Source organism: Acanthochromis polyacanthus, chromosome 1 (genome assembly GCF_021347895.1).
Source record: "Acanthochromis polyacanthus isolate Apoly-LR-REF ecotype Palm Island chromosome 1, KAUST_Apoly_ChrSc, whole genome shotgun sequence".
Classification (NCBI taxonomy): domain Eukaryota; kingdom Metazoa; phylum Chordata; class Actinopteri; family Pomacentridae; genus Acanthochromis; species Acanthochromis polyacanthus.
This window is the reverse complement of record NC_067113.1, coordinates 51,994,283-52,010,787: the sequence shown is the minus strand read 5'-3', so window position 1 is coordinate 52,010,787 and position 16,505 is coordinate 51,994,283. Positions and strand designations below refer to the sequence as shown.

The 16,505-nt window shown below is 39.9% G+C and overlaps 1 protein-coding gene across 1 annotated transcript in view; it reads right to left on the bottom strand.

Annotated features, from left to right (window-relative positions):
* Window positions 1–16,505, bottom strand: part of exoc4 (exocyst complex component 4) — a 149,277-nt gene that overhangs the window by 114,298 nt on the left and 18,474 nt on the right. Inside the window, exons 8-9 of the mRNA XM_022195671.2 lie at window positions 10,581–10,761; window positions 457–602 (exon numbers count right to left, since the gene is read on the bottom strand). Coding sequence (XP_022051363.1) covers window positions 457–602; window positions 10,581–10,761 — 327 coding nt within the window. The remainder of the gene's footprint in view (window positions 1–456; window positions 603–10,580; window positions 10,762–16,505) is intronic.

Here is a 16,505-nt window from a genome sequence, read left to right as displayed (position 1 = left end):
AGCCCTGTGGCATTCATTCATCCGCTCCCCTGTCATCCCTTCTGTGCTACTAATACGAAAAAAATTCACTGCTCTGCAGGTACAGTCGAGAATAGCTGGTCTCAATCTCAAAGTCTCAACTACGAAACTCAATTAAGCTGAAGTTACATAGCTCATTTGGCTCTGTCGTGGTCCAGATTTTAGATAGTGTCTTACTGAGACACATAATTGTCTTCATGATGCTTACAACATATTAGAAGATAATAGCTTTATGTTGGTCTTACACATGACAGACTAATGAGGAAAGGTGTGAATGTCAAATAATGGAAGTCAAGCTCTGTCCATAGAGAGAGAAAAAAACGAATGAAAATGTGCAATGTCTACAAAACTGATTTCATACATACAGGATAATATAATTCTTTATGTCTGTTGCTTCTTAGCAAGCACAAACCATAGATAAAAGAGCGTGATCCTTACTTGAAGAGCGACTGCTTGGCACGCTGTGGTTTCTTCTTTGCAAAAAAAGCAGCAAACTCACTGCCAGTGCTGGCATAGGAGAGCTGAGCCGACGGCTCTGTGGCACTGCGGCTGTTCTTCACATCCAGATACTCCATAAGCAGAACCTAAACCACACAGAAAACACTGTCAAAAGCTAAAGAAGCATAAGAATCAAGGTAATAGAAGTATTTCCAGTTTTCTCTTCCTAGCTCAAATACATGGAGTGATACACTGATTTTCTAAAACTTGTAGTCTGGTACCAATTTCAAACAAACAACAGCCACAGTTCTAGTGATAGATGCAGCGAGACAACCATTTATTCGCATCTTTACCATTCTGTTTTGTTGTATCACTGCACAAACATTTTACTGGCTTCTTCCATTTTCATATCACATTTGATGTAAAATTGCAATTAGAGATTTTAAGCAAAATTTATTGAACATGCATCACAAACCCTGAAAAACAAAACAAAATCTAAACTTTGACAAAAAAAGAAGGCCACTGACATGACTGGGTGCTTTTGATGGCCACCGTAAAGATTCTTGTCCTCTAGTTCCCTGATCTGTCTGCATGATCCATGGTGAAATCCATCAATGTCTTATCATGCTTCATAAAAATCTTATCAACTTCTAACAATAGTCGAGAACAAGCACATTGAAACTCTGTGCAGACAGAGAAAGTTCACTTCCTCTACTCTATCATTCTATCTGCACATTCCCTCTGTTGCTTTCATTGGCCCTCATTTTTCAAAATCTCTTAGGGCTTCATCTCTCATTTCTCACATTGCTATTTTTTCCCTCCCTTGCTCTGTCTACCTCAGTTCATCTTTTCCCTTTTCTCTCTCACCCTTCTTCATTTCTCTCTCTGTGTGAATACATATGTTCTAAAATAGCCTCCCATATCTAATAGCTTCATAATTTAGCAGGGCCATTTAGCCTGTGTGTGTCTAATTCTGAGGCGCAGTGTGGGTCAGCCCAGAATGGGACAGGAGTAATGGTAGAGCAGATGGAGATCCATCCCAACCATAATGATGTAATTAACACTGTGGAGAGCACCCCCCCCCCCCGTCATGCATGGGGAAGCCTTCACGTGTTCGCATTGATATCATTTCACGTGCACACGTAAGCACACATTTGCGAGTGCTCATCCGTGAAAAAATAATGCAGGTATCTTGGGTAAACTCTTTTGTTGCATTCAAGCACATTTAGAGTTTTCAATGGGATATTAGACAAAGTTTCTTTCTAGTTATGGTCAACCAAAAATATATACATTGTTTTATTGAAAAAAAGTGAACTTTTGCAACTAAAAATGGCTCCTACATAAATTAAAAAAATCTTGGGTCATGGCACTCGGTCACAAATGTTCATGTAGATACACATGCTAAACACGCAATCTTCCGCCACACACATAATTACTCTGCAACACTGTCGCAGGCAGTGCTGGAGGCCATATCACATATGCCCTCTCCAACTGGCAACACCAGAGCGACCACTTGCCACTCGCCTCGTGCTGCAGCTAATCCTATCAGTGTATTAATTACTAATGATGAGCTGATGGAGCGAAACCCCCACTTGCTTGCAAGCTAACACCCAAGTAGACGTAATGAAATGCCAGCGCTGGGCTGATGAAGGGGCTCCGACCCTACTTAAATTGCATTAGCCCAGAGACAGAGTGAACTTTGGAGGCAATTAACTGGACTGCTAGGACAGAGAGAAAGATAGAGGCAGAGAGGAATGGGAGGCAGAAAGTAACACCGAAGGAGAGATAACGGTGGAAAAAGAGTTGTGGAGAACAGAAAGAGCAAAGGATTATAGGTGGAGGATGAAAACCGGACAGAATGCTAATGAGAAACGGGAGGTGGACAGAGGCGGAAGAGAAAAGGAAGACAGACAAAGTGAGAACAGAGGAGACAGTGTTAAATAACTAATTAGTATTTGCTGATTTATCACCTCTAAGTGAAGTTTAAAAAGACGGTTGGCTTCCCCACCTCTCCTCTATGACTAATTCTTGCGAGGGCACAGGCTTTAGAAGACCTCACCAATCCTTTGCAATAAGCAGCAAATCACATTACAGAGCTAATAACTCACAAAAGCACATTTTATGTTCACATTACCTCAAATTTTCCAATTATTTTGTTATCCATTACCGAGTTGCCTTAACGATAAGTGTTTCACTGGTCATAACAAAGTTACTTTGTTGCAAAGCCAAACTAGTGCAAATTTGTTTTTATTCACGCTTCAAGTCAGTAGAAAGATATTGGCTGAAGAGATATCTCCTTCCAGCAGTGCAGCGCAGTGTGCAAACTAATTATCAACAAAAACAGAACAATTTCAGACGCTGAAGACTTAATCCTTGTTGCGCTTTAGTTTCTTGGTATAAATGACAATCACGGCATTGTGGCATTTCTTGAAATATACTATCTTCCTGTTTTACTCCAAGCACTGTGCTGAGTCAAGGCCATCTCTAGCTGTCAGCCACTCTAAGTTCTGCCAGAGGATTTAATATTATTAAATTACTATATGTGATATGTGATAGAACTGCAGTCACCCATGTCATACTACCCAGTATTTGCTCCACACAAACGAGGCACAACCCAGCGGCTGAGCACTGAATGCAGGGAATCATGAATTCAAGCCTACAATGCCCGTTTAGCTGAGTATCTGAGGATATCACCAGCATCAATCTGAAGTTCCATTAAATGTCGGTCTATTAAAAACTTTACAAGTGGGGATAGTTTTGGCCTGTATTCTGTCTCCCACTAATAAAGTTCAACGCGCTGTAACTGCATTTTTAAAGAACAGCTTTGTACCAAAGCTTTTCTCTTGTTCAAACATTAATGACCCTGATATATGTAGATGTTTGTTCTGTTTTACACTGAAGTTGTTCCTCCTTTCTGTGGAAGACTGTGGCAATTTGCTAAACAATAAAACAATAAACCAGACTTGGCAAACCTCCACAGCTACTCCCAGGACCTGGACATGCTGTACTTGTCTCCATCCAAGGACCAAGACAATCTCATCTTTCTTTCTTCTTCCTCCCTCTCACCCATCAGGTCAAGCACATAAAATCCTATTAAACTACTTTTACTCTCAGCACAGATCCTATTACTGTCACATGTGTTTTACTGAACAGCTCTTCTGTGAGGCGCTCTTAAACATGACAAAAGAATACTGAAAATAAGGAGCTTTAGTAGAACTCACGCTGGTGCCAAACAAAGAAATGGGGATTTGGAAAAGATTAGGAAGATGAACCAGGCACAGAATGAGAGAGACTAAAAGATGGGGCAGGCCCAGAGATACGTGGAAACACATAGAGAGGTGGGTAATTAGGAGACAATGGGGACACAAAAGGCACAGAAAAGGCAGTAATGATGATGCAAGTGATGCAGCAAGGTGAAGGTCCTTCACAGCCAGCTCAGGGATGATCAGAAGTGTGACTGCAGTTGCCAAAGCAAAGATCTGCTTCAGAGACTGCACCCAGAGCTTCACAACAACGCGAAACTCAACAGAACTCAACAGTCTACAGTATTAATTAGTAATGGGCCCCACAGCTCAGTTCCAAATGGGAGCCTGTTCTAATTTAGTAAAAACCTGGAGCACTGACATGATCTGAAATAACTGAAAAGGGAATTAATGGAAATAACACAAATACAATGTTAACACATTCTCTTCTCCTCTCGACATCTATAACACTGGAGACATGTGGAAATTAACTCAAACCTCTTTCCTCATGTCTTTGTTTGTTTCAACATGTTGAAATTCAATCAAATGAATTTAACTCCATCATTTTAGTAATACTTTGAGTTGAGCTGGATCTTGGTCACTTTCTGTGCTACATTAACTCAGCAAAGGTCACAAAAAGTTGATGGAGAAACAGCAGGATAGAACAGGAACCTGCCTGAATTCACTATGAATCAAATAGATTTTTTAAAAACAACAATCAAACAAAACAGGGGTTATGTGAAGATGTTGGGCATGGAATGGATCTTCACACCAAATAATAAAACAAAGCTCAAGACTTCATATCAGCTGGAGTGTGTGTTTGTGTATGTGGTTGGGAACACATTCAAAACCCCTTAAGTCTATCTTAAGGGCTCCCCTGACAAAGAATCATTTCCATCAACAACTATTGCAACCGACCTCGTTCTGCACTTGAACGGCTTGGGTCTCATCCCAAACTTAAATCAGTCCGCTGGGTTGAGTGCTAAGTTAAATTAAAAAGGAGAAAAGCTTAATGGAAGTCTGACTTTGTAATTCATTACCAGCACTCCCATCTATTTCTCCCTAACTAAAATGCCCTGATGTCACCCCCTTTATGCTTGGAGGAAGTGTATACTCATCTTCCATTCTGTCCATTAAGGCCCCTAACAGCCAAAGAATCAACGCAATTAAGGCAGCATCACTCAAAGCTTCGCAGGTGAGCACTTGTCATTTGGTAAACTCAGCAGTCAATTGGCTAAAATTAAAGAAATAAATATCACTTCATTTTCTCCTTCCTTGTTTCCATCCTTCCCTTCTTATTAAGTCTTCTTAAAAGCAGCCGAGAGAACAATCTCAACACTTTGTTCCCCTCTCAAGGCTTTATTGAAATCGGCTGTTTTCCCACTAAATCCCTTGGCTGGTGTCTTGTCACAAAACATATTGACTGATATCCCTTGCTGCTAGCTTGAAGTTAAAGCCTAAAGTGTCCTTGGCCGTCAAAGAAAGGGTTTGGTATACACCCTGTATTGATTGTGTTCCAGAAACTTCAATAACCTTCATGAGTTCTGACAGAGCTTCAGCCACAACTACTCTCTCAGCACTGAACTCCTGCTAACCAGCGGGGGTTCCCACCTGGAGTGGGCTGCATCTAGTCAATCTTTTGAAGGCTATCTTGTTGACAGAGGAGAGGAAGATGTGCCTGCATGTTCACTGAAGGCCTTTTCATTTATCTGTGTCCTTACTGTGTCCCCATCATGTTCTGTGGTAGAAGTTATAAGTATTTCTTGTTGCGAAGACCTAAGGAGAATACAATAATTTTGTTTCTACTATTCTGTATGAATAAATATGTTTTTCATTTCTATTTCTATGAGATATTCAGAAAAGAAGTGTATATGTCAAAAAAAGCAAGAATCGCTGTACATATTACCTGTGCAGTAGAAGATTATCTATATGAAAGAATATAATTATTCACTACACCTGACTCAAATATTTAGTGAACCTTACCACTATGATAACCTTTAAGTTAAGAGTGAATTTTTGTATGTTCTGGCTCACTGACACTGCAGTGAATTATCCAGTGCTTTCTTTTAATTGTAGCAATACAGTAAAAATTATTATGAAGTACTTGACCTGGGAACCATTTGTGTTTATTGGGTCTCTGTGTAGCTTTTCAGAACCACTTAAAGAACATCTTTACTTCACTTGTCTCTCGTTTTCGCTGCTTGTTTCTGTTTCTGTTGTGACTAATAAATGATATGATATTCTATTCTATTCTGCTTCACATGTTTCACTTTCTGGGTTCCAACTTGTGAACAGACCAGAATGCATGAGTGTGTGGAAACAAACCCTCAAAAACCAAGCCTGGAAACAGTCGTCTCCTCACACCGAGTTGAAATAAAACAAGGGTACATAAATAAGTAAAATTAAATAAATGAAACAAATAAATAATATGACGTTTATAAATCCTTTGGGTTTTTAGGGCACCGCTTGAGGACAGGCCTGCACTTTGGATTTTGCCAATGCAGTGTCAGTCTCGGTTTGTTTAAATGCCCGTGGAGGGCTGACAATTTCAAATGGAGGGGCATATATGCATTAACATTCACTCATCTGCACTAACCTAGTTGTATAACTAGACTGGCAGCCAGATTGCAGCTTTTTGTAGTGCTTTTTAACCTAGCTCAGCTAGAAAAGTGCAGAGCATTTACATTGACCTTACTTATGCTCAAAATGCATAAATAAGGTCAATTTTGCACCTTCAAAAGTAATCAAACCTTGTGTCTCTGAGTATATGGAAACGTATTCTCAGATTTAATACTTTACATGTGCATGAAAACAGTATCTGGTCGGTCCAGTTGCATTACAACATCTATCCTTAAAAGCAATATATGTCGATGAATTTCTAAAAGGTGGACACCTTTTACATAAACACAATAGTGCTTTAATTCTAGCATAAAATCTTTACATCCTTTTGCAACAGTCATAATTTGCATCAATTTCACTTTAATGTGGATCTTAATTCAGTAGATGTAAGGAGAGAGCAGAGCCTTTGTGACACCACAGACATGGTAGACTTCACTGTGTTCTAGCAGTATGTAAATATGACTGTGCTTTGGAGGGCAGAATAAATGTGACACATTGATTAAAATGTTGGGCGAGAACAACGTAGCGATGTCTGTGCTTCATATCTAATTAAAAGAGCTCATTGTCTTGTGGCTGCTCTCTGGCAGTTCAATTTGCCTCGTTTTCACTTTGTTGATGAGCCAAGAGAATACAGTGCATATTTAAGCCACTTGTACAATTACATATTTTTGACACAAACATAACACCCCTTTGTCTTGGTTAATCTATGTCAATGAAAATATTTTATTTTGGTGAAGCTGATTTTGATTAAGCTATAGGGGTTATTCTCAATCAAAAAAAAAAAAAAGACAACGAGCTGGAAAATAATCACAAACACATAGCAGAAAGAACAAAAACTAGAATACTGTGTTAGAACGGCAGGGAGCCCCCATAAAAAACAGTCCGTGCTGGTCATGCTCTTATCTGTTACTTCAATAGAAAATCTGAATGTACAGCGGTGAAGTTTCTATGATCTAGGCAACAGTTCTCTCAGAAGGCAGATCATCAGCATCTATCCATATTTTCAAAATCAGTCTCAAAGTTCCTTGTCTGCAGAGAGGAAGCCACTCATTAAAAGTGTGATTTGCACTCTGGTCACACACTCGGAGCAGAAAATGGACGTGGCACGCAGTCACACAGCCACAAATCCTGGCAGAATGCGCAAATGGCAAGCTAATTAACAAAGTTTCAGGCCTCAAACCGCACAGCAGACAAGGTCAAAGGGTGATGAGCGTCAGTAGTGAGAGACACTCTGTGCCAAATATACATTCAATAACACTCCCACTGGGTGGTCTAAATTAAAAATGCATGTCGAGGTATAAAAAGAAAACCGGATCTTTTATGAACTGTGTAATTCAGTTACCTAATAAGTTATTGTGATTTTAACCTTGGTCATAATTCAAAGAAAATTTGTCGATTTTTTTTTCCCATTTGGCACATAATGTTGTTTTGACTCAGAGAACATTGCATTAAACGTGCAATGCTGACAGACTGTCTTAATTTTGTGTATTTCTGAAGTCAAAAGAGAAGCACATTAAACATTTATGACTGCACAAAAAATCCAGTCACTGTGATTTCTTTGATAAAACAGACTGCTTTGAAGAACAGGATATTTTTGATGGAAAAGGGGGGAAAATGCAGTCATGGATAAATAGAAAGCAGTCAGAGCATGTGGTGGTGTGTGCTTAGAAATGTAAATTCAATGATGGTGTAAATAATCAATAGATATACTCGCACACATTCTACAGAGAGCCACTTGAAAAATTGTGAAGTGGTATTAAAATACCCCTTCCAGCATCAATACTACTGATTACCATCCAGTTTTTATGCTTTGAATCAATACTTCTACACCGAAATAAACAACCAGCAGAAGCATCTTGAGCATTGCTGAACAGGGATTAGAACCATTACATGAATTCTGACTTTCAAAATCTTGTTTACCCACTCCCCATTCTAAGCCTACCGGGCCTCAGTCACACATTGATGAACGGCATTTCTCTGCCAAGGCCTTGTAACTGGGTGCACCCTGTGTTTCTGTCAGCTCTTGCATCTGTCTACTGGTATGTCATGTGGAAAGGTCAACCTGGTTTCTCCACCTCTCAAAGTGGGGGGAAAAATAACACCTAGCGAGCGGTTTCTGTGCATGTCAAATGTGCGAACTGCAATAAGAGGCACAAGACAGGAAAGGATTCAAATGATTTAACTGTAAGAGGGGGAAAAGATATTAAAACTGCAGTGGTAGAAATGCAAAAGCTTTAACGGGTTTCTCTGTAACGATAAAACGACACCTCACTAATTCTACTTTATTGGACACATTGTAAATGCCGCCTCTGTCTAAACTCTATCTCAACTGAGCTAACAAGATGCCCAAGAATTTCCTCAGCTTGCAATGGGCAACTTTTCTTTTCAGGTCCTCACATTATTTATAGGAGTATCACTTTAACAGCACATTTTGTAGTTTGGAAAGTTTAAAAAAAGGGGTACAGTAGTTAAGCCAAACTGAAGAAAAACAAACTCAGGAGAGATGTATGACGAAAGACTAACATAAAGATCATAACCAAAGCCTGGTCAGTGCTGAGTAGACTCCTGCCCCTTTGTTGGTCATAAGAGGTGAGATAAGAACTGGCTCAATATCCAGTAAAAATTTAACAGAGCCACTGTGGGAGCAGTAGGAATTTAATTTCTCTCATTGCTGATATGTGACTCTCTAATACAGAGTGGGCTAACCAAGGGGGTGAAAGGGAGTGTGGGAGTTGTGAGAAAGAAAAAGAAAGCCAGATAATGAGATTAAGGAGGAAATTACAAGGAGAAAGAGGGGTACGTACGAGGTATTGGGAAATGGAGAGACTGTAATACAGATGCAGCAGGAATGAGGAAGGAAGGAGCCGGGGAAATGGAAATGCAGAATGGGAGAGAAAGACGAATCAAGAAGCAAGAGATGACAGAAATGGCAAGAGGGAGGGAGGGATGGACGAGGGGCCTTCATATTGATACAATCGGTCAGGAAATAATAACACGAGTGACTGAATAAGAAAACCTCATTTCACATAATGAGTATTCTAATCAAGAGATTACATTATCTCACATCACAGAGCCAGGGGAGAGTGGAGCCCCTGGCAACTGGGTGTTGGCAGTGGCCGCATGCTGGGGAATGGCTTAATGCCTTCGCTAACTATGCTGGTACGGCAAAGCTATTACAGTACATTCCTGTGCACATTCACACCCTCCAAGACACACATACATACATGGAAACACTCTGCCATTTGCATATCCGTCCATGCCAGTTGGAAACAAATCAAGTTATTGGAAGAAGACAAGCCCCAGTGGGTAAGTTAGAAATAGATGTGCTTTCAGTTTAACTGGGCAACAGCATTGTGGCATTTTATTTATTTTTACTCTTTTATGGTCAGTACAAACACTAGTCTGTGCTATGAATTACCATGGCAACAAAGAACGCAATTCAGGTCATCTCTCGAAGAGAGTTTGCGTTTTGCCATATATTAGAGCCACAGAAACTATGTTGTATACAAAGTAACACGTGGTTCTTGCATGTGAAAGCAAAAAGGACATCGCTCCCTTTGATTTAGCACTATGGACAAAAGCATTTTTATGGGTATAAACACACATAGGGACACACACAAACCGATCGCTTTGAGAGCAACAACTGCCACAGATTTTCCTCGGAGAGTGACCATAGGGTCAGCTCAGCAGCTGCTCATCCCCCTCAGCCAATCAAACAGGAGCAGGGATCAAGAACCCAGCATAAATACACGCCAATTAAAGAACCTAAAATTAATCCAAGCAATCAAGCCTCCCCTGTCTTTTTCTCTTGCTACTTCTTGCTGACAGATTGAACGCCATCCATCACATGGCCGCCAGTTTCTCTACTGATTAATTTACTGTAAGAGGTGGAGGAGGGTGGGTGGGGGGTGGGGGATTAAATCAATGCTATAAGAAAAGGGTGGAAAATAAATCCATGATGAACAAATCTCCATGGCACTGAAAGAAAAATAAAAGCCTGAGGGTGATAATTTACTGGGCTGAAAGACTGTTTTGTATTATCCAAGCTCTTCACGCAGATCAGTAACATTTAATTCCTATTTAATCTTTATAGCTCCATTTTAATTTAGTCTCTAAGGTTTAAACACCTATTTTAGTACCATCTTTTTCATGTGTGAACAAATGACTGTTCGATATCTGCCACAAACTTTCCAATATTTTAAGCACAGATTGCCTCTCAGTGTTATGGGTATATTTCTACCATCACCGTCGCTAAAAACTGACCTGCAGGACTGTCTGGATCTTGGCAGAGACGTCCGCCTGGTCGTAGAGCTTGATGTCCTCTTCATGGGTCCCACCCGGACACTGCACCGCGATGTGCTGCAGGTGGGCCAGCACCACACTGTGAGCCTGGGCCACTGCCTTGAACTTATCAATCAGAAGCTCCAGCAGTTCCAGCAACAGCCTGCAGAGGGAGCCAGAGAGAGCAGAAAGGGAGGGAGAAAAAGAGAAAAATAAGGAGGAGAGTGGGGAGTAGATGGAGACACAGACAGGAGATGGGAAAGGAGGCGTCTCAAGTGAAATTATGGCTGATGAAACATAATTTCAACAAACAAAATGATAGCGCCATTGTAAAGAAAAATAAAACTGATGCTTTAGTTTTAGAACAGCAAACAAGCATTTTACCAGAATTAGGCACTTTACGTGAGGTAAATAAAATGGCATTGTACCGATCTGTATTTGACTAACAATTGAGATAAAGCAGACTAAATGTTGAACCAAACATGTCCAAACGAAACGGAGGACATTAAGAGGTAACAACAGATAATCTACCTAAAAAAAAAAATCAAAAAAATCTTCAATTAGGGACTGCAGCTCTCTGTTTTCATTCAGCTTCCTATTTAGCAAGATACTTTGACATTTCACCTGCAGTAATAACCCAGCACCTGGGCTGAATATCGAAAAACTAGTGAGCCGCCTAAGCTGGACTCAAATGAACAGCCACTCTCATTAGTTCTAAATGGCTCTGGCTGAAGAAGAGAGCGCAGTCAAAACCAAACTGACCTTCCACTTGATCTGAGTGCTACACTCTGGATTGAAAACTCACAGTTGCCTCATCTACGCTAATGCTTTCATGCAGCCTTTGCTATACCTGCTTTCCAGCACAAGGACAAAGCTTTCAAAGTAAAGAGGGAACACAGGTTATATTAGTTGAGTCTGAATGAGTTCCTACTGCACCAGTGCTACTGAGTTTCCACTTCGTTTTAGGGGAGATATGACAGTTGATGTAAATTTAATCACACTGTTTGTCTAACACTGATTATTTGGTACTCCCCTCTGCTATTAAAATGACATTTTATTCAATTAGTAGCAAGTGAACCTTTTTTTGTGGAAGACTACAGCTTAAAAGTATCTCCCTACACTTACAGTCAAAAATATATGAACAGTTTACGTATGCGTATTCTGCAGCCTTTCCTCTACTTTTATTATTGAAAAAAAAAAAGGGCATGGGGACTTCCTAAATATTAAATGACACAAGGAAGACCATCCTGAGGTAGAGCTAACCAAAATAACACTCTCCACAAAAGCTGTGATCACCAAAACAAACCATCTTTTACAGTTTCTACAATTCTATTTAGCAGATGCCTTTATCCAAAGTGACATACATCTTAGAGTAGATACAACAAAAAGCAAGGATTTGTCAGGAGAAAACAACCTAGATAAGTGCAATATAACCATCTTATATTCTATTTATTTAGAAGCACCTGTGCAAGTGCCTCATTAAAGCCAAACTGCATCAAAGTTCTCCTTATGTGAAGGCTACAAGAAAAGAGAGCAAAGTTTTGGTAAGAGGCCAAGGTTTCCTGAGAAGGTATAAAGATAATGCAGAGGCAAGATGGATGTTACGCTAGGGGGCATTTTGGTTGGCTGTCTGTCACTACACTCACCGTAGCATGGAGTAAATGTTATTAATGGAGAGAAACGGAAGAACAAATCACTATGAGCTATAACTCAGTGAATGTAAGGTTTTCGTGGCGTGAAGAGAGGAGCTGTGAAATGCCAATGAGTGAAGGAATCTCTCCCTCATGTATAAACATGAAGAACTGACAAGAAAAAGGACACACAGGATACATGATGCATGAGCAGCAACCTTCAGAAAGGGACAAGCAATACATGATCGTGTATTTATGCATAAAAGCGGACACACGCACACAGATCAAATTTCCCACTGTGACCTTGTCACCTCTTGTTTTGTGTTAAGTCTTAAAGCATACTCCAATGACACTCTCCAGCTCACACACACCTACAGAAGACACACACAGCGTAGACAGCCTCGTCCTCCTCATTATCTCCCAGTGGAGGCCATCCTAATCCATATAGTCTGTTCTTTGAGACCTCACTTCTCATTTCCCCTCAGGATCGAAGCTGACACACATGGCTGATGAACAGTCGGGAGAAATAGCACAAGGACATACAGTCTAACTGACCAACAGTGGGACTGTGTGTGTCTAATTCTGGAGGACAACAATAGCAGCCAAATTAGATTATCATTAGACTGGTTGTCAGTCACACATCATTACATTACTGTAAATAGGGGTCTATGGAGTGTCAAAGAATGCTGCTGGAATATTAAGTGAGCCAGGTCATCCTGCTGTCAGACGCAAATGGACGTCCAGAGCAGGAACACATTTACACAGATTTGTCATTCCAGTTTTTTCAATGACTGGCCTAGTGAACAGGCAAAAAAAGTGCCCAAAAGACTCAAGCAATCCATCTTGTGCTCACTGTGCTGTGATTTAAAACACTTAGGCTTTCAGTTTATACTACATGAATAATTATTAGGCATGCGAGTGTGCTGACCTTATCATTACTTCTGTGCACTAAAAAAAAAATCACCTATGGGTGACATATTTGCAGAATGAGGGCAGGTGTTGCCTTTAGTGATTCATATGAAGGTGTGAAGGATTATCGGGTTTTTTTAGCCTCAGGTAAAATAATATTGAGTTTATCTGTGCAATATAGAAATAAAGCACATGCACATATGTCGTAGGGAAAAAAATTACAATCAGGTAGCTGCATGAAAGACGTAAGAAAAAATGGGACTAACTGTCTGGAAAAAAGGCAGGTCTGTAAAAATGTGTTTTAAAACAGGATTTAAAAGCAGAAACAATGTCAGCAGACTGAATACCAATTGGAAAGCTGTTCAAAGCTGAGGTTCCAGTGCAGCAAAAACTCAATCACCCTTTGACCCTGAACCAGGAGTTCGGAACAGCAAATATGCTGAAAACCAGCAGATCTAAGAGACCTCTCTGGACAGCAAGGAATTAAGAATTCACTGATCTACTCTGGCATCTGGCAATGTAAGTCATAACTAGAATTTTAAAATGGATTCTAAAAGAAATTGGTAACCAGCGCAAGGAAGCTAAAACCGGAGGGTGATGTGAGATGAATGTTTGGTTTCGGCTGTAGGGTTCTGCACAGTCTGAAGTTGAGCTACATTTCGGTTTCTGAGGCGGATAAACAAGATGCTAGAGTAGGCCAGACATCAGGAAATAAAAGCATGGACAATTTTCTGTGTTGCTGAAAGATAACATTGATCTGATGAAACATGATTATGGAGGTGCACAGGGCTGATGATAAGCACTTGTGTGTTGTCAGAATTAATCTGTGGAAAGTTTTTGTAATGTCCAGTCTCTGACATCAGCTCTGCAGCATGGTAGGAAGAGCAGCTTGTCACATTCAGGGTTTAAATGAGAGATATAGCTGTATCATCTGCATAACAGCGAAAGGAGATATAATTGTGATTGAAGATATGGCCACATGGTAGCATAGACAGAGAACAGAAACAGTCCAAGAATTGATCCTTGAGCTGCTACTTTTTCTGTGCAGTTGCAGTGAAGCAACTAAGGCATTGAGATTAAGAAAAAAAAATCTGTTTGAAGGGTGTGAGGACAGCCATTACAGAAATTTCTTCTATTAATTGGCATGGCATGATTTATGGTGTCAAAAGCTGTGTCGATGTCGGGTAGGACCGTACAGAAGGGTGTCCAGAGTCTCCATCCACATATATAGATTTGTAACCCTTACAAGAGCTACTTTGGGGATGTGTAGTGTACGAAGTCCAAGTTGAAATTTCTTAAAAAGCAAAAGGCTGATAACAGGCTATTTTAAAATAATCTGAGACACATCCAGAGCAAAAGCAGCTGTTAATAATTTGGAGGAGACGAGGAGCTATTTTCCCTGTCATTTCACTGAACAATTTCACCGGAAAGACATCCAGATGACTGAATGAGTGCTTCATGTGGGACACAGTGTGGTTGAGTATTTCCATATCAACTGGCCAGAAGCTATCTAGCAAATTAGGATGTGGGTAGGAACGAGGAAGAATAATGAGAAAAGTTGGAAGGGACATGTTTGCTCAGATTTGGTGAATTTTGTTGAGGAAAAAAAAGGAGAGAAACTTCTTACAGTCGGCAACAGATGAGGCCGAGGAAACAATGGTGGGAGGTTTGACAAGCCAACTGATGGATGGAACTAAAAATCTGGAATTGTACATTGGTGGTTATTAACAGAGAAAAACTGGTCTCTAGTCTAGTTTACTTTTTGATTGTAGCTGGCCAGCTGGTTCTTCATTTCTGGGTAATGGACTCGTGTTTTCCAATTGAATTCTGTATTCATGCATTCTGTTGTAAGGTTTCAAATGTCCGTATTAATTAATAGAACTGAATGAACTACGTAATTTGTTATAATTGTAAATGGGGTGATTGTGTCCAGTACAGTAGACATAAATTTGATCTGCTGTCGCTTAAATTTGAACTAAAAGACAAGTTTGGCGCAGTTCTTCCGCCGTTCGTTCAGCCACTACAAAAAGCTGAGTGACGCTTTTACATTTCTTTGATGCAGCCTGTGACAGACTAACATTTAAATATGCTGGTCCAAACAGCAAAAAAGAAAATGGGCCAAAAGACAGCTTTAAGAGATAAAAGTAAAAAAAATGCCTTTGAGACTGATTTAACAGTGTTTGAAAAATCAACAGCTAAACTGCTGAGGCAAGGGCACCAGACAATAAAATGTTTTGTTGTAATTTGTCAATAGATTCGCAAAATGCACATGGAGAAGAAAAAAAAAGAAGGAACAAAGTGCAAAAGTACAAGGTTTCAAGTGCTCAGGGACACAGGCAATGAAAAGAAGGCTGAGACAGAACCATCAGTAAATAAGATTCACAAGCTAAAGTATCAAGATTGGCAAAGAAATATCTGAAAAGAGATTTTCAATGGCTTCATGGACAGGTGAATGAGATGACTCTTGATAGATCAGATTTACAGATTGGGAAGACAATACAGTTTACTGAACAGTACTTAGAAGGCTGTGGCTGCAGCTTCAGCAAACACTGATCATGACAAATTGTCTTTATTTATTTACCGAATTTAAAACAACAGACGCTGACCCAAAGCCCTTTTATTAGAGCAGATCAAGAAACTGAATCCATGAATGGAAGACTTATGGCAGTTTTCAAAAAAAGCATAGCTACATTAGTTACTAAATAGATTTCAACGACCAAAAATACCACTGGCCATTTTGTGGTATTTATTTGCTGCACGTAATCTAAAAAAATGAGAATAAACATGTGAATTGAGGAAAAGAAAATCTGAACTGAGTTGCCTGGAAATTCATCACCACAGCTTCCTAGTAATTAGCGACATGTATACATTCCCCTCAGAAAGACAAAGCTCACGTTGCCCTTGTTAAACATTCAAGTTTGAAATTCAATACAACTTTGGATTGACACTAGAGCGGGGCGTTTGTTCAACACTAAAATTAATCTTGAGGAATACAATTTGCCTAATAATTGAGGACACAGTGTAATGTTCTTTTGTATTTCAAGTAGTCCATCACTTTAAATTCCAATTAAATTCAGAATCTCCTATATAGCAATAACAAAGAAAAAAAGAAACACGTTTCAGTAATGCAAATTGAAGCAGGGGAGTTCAAGTTTGATTTGATGCAAATTAAACACAACCACTCACATATCAGTGTTACATGCTAATAACTTTGGTGCATGGAGTGGGAACCTGTATGGAGCGTCTTTGTGAAAGTAAGATATGGAAAAAGAAGTTAGAAAGGAAAATGAACTTCTGCTGTGGCTGAACATGAGGATGTGAATGAGAACATAAACCCCTGAGAGCAAGCCACACACTGCCGTTTATG